Source organism: Hylobates moloch, unplaced genomic scaffold (assembly GCF_009828535.3).
Source record: "Hylobates moloch isolate HMO894 unplaced genomic scaffold, HMol_V3 SCAFFOLD_7, whole genome shotgun sequence".
Taxonomy (NCBI): Eukaryota; Metazoa; Chordata; class Mammalia; order Primates; family Hylobatidae; genus Hylobates; species Hylobates moloch.
The window spans coordinates 44,287,089-44,291,713 of record NW_026652282.1 but is presented as its reverse complement, the minus strand read 5'-3'; the positions used below and the strand labels follow the sequence as shown (position 1 = coordinate 44,291,713).

General features: G+C 55.3%; 1 protein-coding gene across 1 annotated transcript; it reads right to left on the bottom strand.

The window, feature by feature from the left end:
* Positions 1–210: 210 nt before the first annotated feature.
* On the bottom strand, positions 211–3,961 carry USP27X (ubiquitin specific peptidase 27 X-linked). The gene is made up of 2 exons (XM_032756191.2): positions 3,848–3,961; positions 211–3,465 (listed from the first exon to the last, which is right to left on the bottom strand). The coding sequence occupies exons 1-2, from the start codon at positions 3,959–3,961 to the stop codon at positions 1,129–1,131; spliced, it is 2,451 nt and encodes an 816-aa protein (XP_032612082.1). The 3' UTR covers positions 211–1,128.
* Between the last annotated feature and the right edge of the window lie 664 nt (positions 3,962–4,625).

The window sequence follows — 4,625 nt, the reverse complement described above, 5'->3', positions numbered from 1 at the left end:
GGTGGTACCCACCGTGATGCCCTGCACACAAGGGACAAAAGTGGAGTTCACTGCCTTGGTACTCTAAATAGACAGCATTGGGGAGGGAGTTGTGGAGAATGTGTGTGTGACTGTATGTGACATGATGTGTGTCCCTTCTGTCCAGGGGTCTCAGGTGGGACTGACCCCCACCTCTGATGCACTCTGGGCCTGGTCCAAAGAAGTTTCAGGTTTGGATCCAACAAACGTTTACTGAATCCCTACAAAGTTCCAAGCCTTTTTACTTTATACTTTGACACATTTTTATATCATTTAATCTTTAACAATAACCCTTTAAGGTAGGAATTATCTGCATTTTACAGATGATAAAACAATCGCAAAGAGGTTCATTGATTTGCTCAAGTATATCATACAGCTTTTTTTTTTTTTTTTAAACACACACACACTATACTCTTAGCTGAGGCCTGTCTGCGTTGGTTGCTTATCTTACAGCATTTCTTGTCTTCTCTACTTTTGGAGCAACTGCTCCCCTTATACAAGCCCCCTTATTTCCTCTCCTTTCACTAGCCCAGGTGGGCTTTTCTTGTTTTAATACTGCATTTAATAGCACAAAAAATCACGAATACAAAGAAACTGGCAAAGGTGTTTGTCAATGATATCCCTGCCTCCTCCACTTTTCTGCTTTCATACCCATATATGTAATGGGCCACATTTTTTAGAAACTTTTCTTTTTCCCCCCAAACATATAACTGTTATGTGATTGGTCAATTGAAGCTGAAACACCCATGGAGAAAGATGTTTTAGGGTTACAAGGGCACACCCCCCACCCCCCCCCCCCCCCCCACACTTTCCCACACAATCTTTTGGAGGAATATAGGATATGTACCAGTGTCAGCATTTTCCTGCTCCTGCCTTCCTCACCCAGAGTGTTTCTACCATTTAATTTCCCTTTCATCAACTGCTTAGACTAGAGCCTCTTCTCCCTCCCCTTCTATTTCTCTTCCAATCAGGACCTTTTGGACACTGGGTACTGTTCAATTCTTACTCTGTCAGGCCCATGGGCCATGGTCAAGCAGGTCCTTTAGATCTTGATGCCAGTCATAGTATTGGTGTCGTCATCTTCCATTGCAGGTAGGTCTGTGTGTCACTTCAGTAGGCTTGTGTGTTCATTTCTTTCACTTTTTCTGACTCATGTTCCAGCACCTGTTTGTGATAGAACAGTAAATACCCTTCACTGTCCAGTACGTCCTTAATACTGGCCTTAGTGATGACGGCATCATCACACTTGAACCACTGGTCCTTGTGGTGCCGGATGAAGCTGGTATAGTGGCCACTCTCCAAGGTTCCTTGGTGATTAACCACAGCAAACAAGGAATACTTATTTTCGTTGTTTCCACTATTGGTTGGCAGCTGCAATTGTCCATTCATTCTGCTCTCTTTACTTGAGGCCATAAACGGTGTCATATCCAGCTCCAGAGGAAAGGAAATGTATGTAGTGATCTTGCGCCTCTGTTTGGCTGAATGTTCAAACCGTTTGAAATGAAAACAGGCAACGACAGGTAATTTATTCATTGTGAGCTGTTTGGTAGATTCCTGGTAGCTTTGGCAACTACCACATTTGATTTTGGCACTGCTTCCTAAGTGCTCTGGCCTCGTAAACCTCCGCAAGCAGTCCGTGAGGGTGGTAATTCCTGGTATGTGGCTTTCCCCGTTCACACTGCTCTCCCTCCCTGGGCTCATGGGCCAGAAGGAGGTGCAAGAGCCAGGCAAGTCCAAACTAATGTCCCAGCATGGGTCTATCGTGGTGGAGACGCCATGGCAGGCTTGACAGGTGACGTCAGACTGCAGGCCACCTGTGAAGATTTGGTCTATGATGCAGTTACAGTGGTTGGGATTGTTGGCCGCCTTCCCGACATCATCACCTTTGCAGTGCCTGTGCAGGACATCTAACGCTGCAATGAGGAACTCGTGGGCATCCTGTTGCCTGTACCCTGCTAAATGGCGGGCATGTATCCACACCAGGTGCAGTAATTTATAGGGCACATGAGGAGACGGGTTTCCAGAATACAACTCCCGAAACAGCGACGACATCTCACAGACCAGACACAACTCGGGACTCGGCATCTCACATCGGTGCCTGTCAGAGAGAAAGAAATCTCTCAGTATCGGCGTGTGGGTGAGGGCCTGGACAATGCAGTTCATAAAGCACGTGTTGCCAAGATTGATGAGTCCTCTTAAACCGATCGTAAAGCTAGAGGTGATTCTTCTTCTCCTTGGGTTGTGCCCCAGCAGTTCTAATTCTGGTTTGGTTGTTTCCCAGGTTGGGAATTTCTCACCAAGGCCTGGCACTGAACACTGCTGGTGAGAAACCTCTGTTGAGGTGGAGGCTTGTAATTTCAAAGCTTCCCCTTGCTCTTCTTTGGCAATTTGCTCAATGTCTTTGTCATATACATAGTCCTTACACATAAAGCAGTATATACCTCCGTAATACAGGTCTACGGCTAAGTTGTGTTGTTTCGTCTCTGCGTGCTCGTGAATGTGTTTCTCCGTGAAGCAGCCAAAGAAGACACAGGAAAGGCAAGAGTGGAGTCTGTTCAGATGGGTGCCACACACATGGCAGATGCACGACTTTGCCTTGCTTTTCCTGGTCTCTGGGGTTCCACACCACACGAAGCACTGGTAGATAACCCGCAGTTCCTGCCTCCAGTTCTCTCCCACCTTAAAGCTGTTCACGTGGGAACAGCCTGGTGGCCCCACGGCAAAATCCACATCCAGGCATCCGCCCCCAGGGCCGCGCCGGGGCCGGGGCCGGGGCGGGGGCCGGGGCCTAGGCTGCGGCGGGGTACGGAGCCGGGTCTGGGGCCGGGGCCGGGGTCGGCGGCGCGGCGCACGACTGCGACGCGGAGAGGGATCGGGGGGCCGCGGTGGATCGGAGGGAAGGGTGGGGGGAGGAACCTCGTCGCTGTTGCCGCCACCGCCGCTCCGCGCTGGGTTCTCATCCTCCAGCTCCTGCTTCGGCTCCTGCTCCGCCTCCCGGACCGGCTCGGGTTCGGGCTCCAGCTTGAGCTCAGCCCGGCGGCCCGGACCCTCCGCCGTCTCCACTTTCCCGGCGGCGTCCACCTTCCCCGCCGTCTCCACCTTCCCGGTGGAGTCCACCTTCCCCGCCGCCTCCACCTTCCCCGCCGCCTCCGCCTTCCCCTCCACCTTCGCCTCCGCCTCCACCTTCCTCTCCGCCTTCTCCGCGGTCTCCGCCGTCTCCGCCTCCTCTACCTCCTCCGCCTCCACTGGCGGCGGCTCCTCCCCCTGCTCGCAGGGCTCGGGCGGCCACTGGGCGTGGCGGCGCGGGGGCCACGCAGACCTGGGGTGTCCCCCGCCCGGCCTGAGGGAGCGCGGTGGCTGTGGCAGCTGGACCCAAAAGGGACTTTCACTGAAGGAGGCGGCGGCGGAAGCAGGCGACGCCCCCGGGAATCCTCCCGCCGAAGCCCCCTAGTGGAGGCTGCTTCTGCAGCCAGGCCCCGTTTCCTTTAATTCAGTATTTTCCAAACTTGCTTGTTCACGAGAATCACGTGGGGAGCGTGTTAAAATTACAGATTCCTCGGCTCCACCCGCAGGCCTACTGAATCAGAATCTCGAAGGGAGGTACTCCGGAACCTGTATCTCTAACTAGGGCCCCAGAGGCTGCTTATGATCAGGCAAGTTTGGGAAACACAGCTCTAATTCATTGAGGCTGGCGGGAAGGGGGGCGGGGACCGCGCAGTCTCTTTAAGGCGCTTCCAGCTCTCGGCTCCAATCGCTGCTCTGACCCCCTTCATCGTCTCCTCCCCTCTCCTCGTCCTTCCCCTCGTCTATGCAGGCTTCCCCCGGCCACTGCGGGGCTGGGGGCCGAGCGGGTGCCAAGTCCAGAAATGTTTCTGAGGCTGTGAAATGTCCCCTCTGAGGGGGGTCCTGGGGAGCGCAGGCAGAAGCCGTGACAGGCCATCATTTCGGCGGCCGAGCCTGCCTCTAGCCCCGTCCCAGTCTCCCCTCCCACGCCAGGTCCTGCCCTTCCCGAAAAGGATGAAGCTCCAGCTGCAGTTCTGGGGAGGCCTGGACCGCAGCTCCGGAGGGGCCGGGCTACCAAGGCCGCTGGGCCTGGAGAGGCACGTCCTTAGCCCATCTTATCAGCGCTCTGCAGGGTCTGGGCCTGCTGCTCGCGTCCTCCTGGGCTCCCAAGGCCACGGGTGGGTTGATGGCTTGGCAGCCGGCCTCCTGGCCCAGCAGACGCTGAGCAGCCCGAGGGCACAATCCACCTCTTCTCTCCAAGGCCAGCTGGAGGGACGAGGCACGACAAGGCCATCCCTACAGCTGGCACTTCCCTACAGCTGAGAGGGGGCCTAAACTACAGGACACAGTCCCAAGATCCTTAAGCCCTGGCAGCATCCCGGGGCGGGCAGCAGGTGGAAGTGGAAAGAAGCCTGTGGAGCTGCCAGCAGGGAGAGGGGGTCGGACGTGAGGCTGAGGGGCCTCTGGGAACCCCTGTGCCAAGAGGCTGCTGGCACTGGGCAGCAGCACCCCAAAGCCCACGAGGAGTGTGCCCAGAGCAAGTGGCTCAGACCTGGGGCATGGCTCGAGGGTGTCGGGCTGTAGCTGCTGGTCCTAGAGAGTGC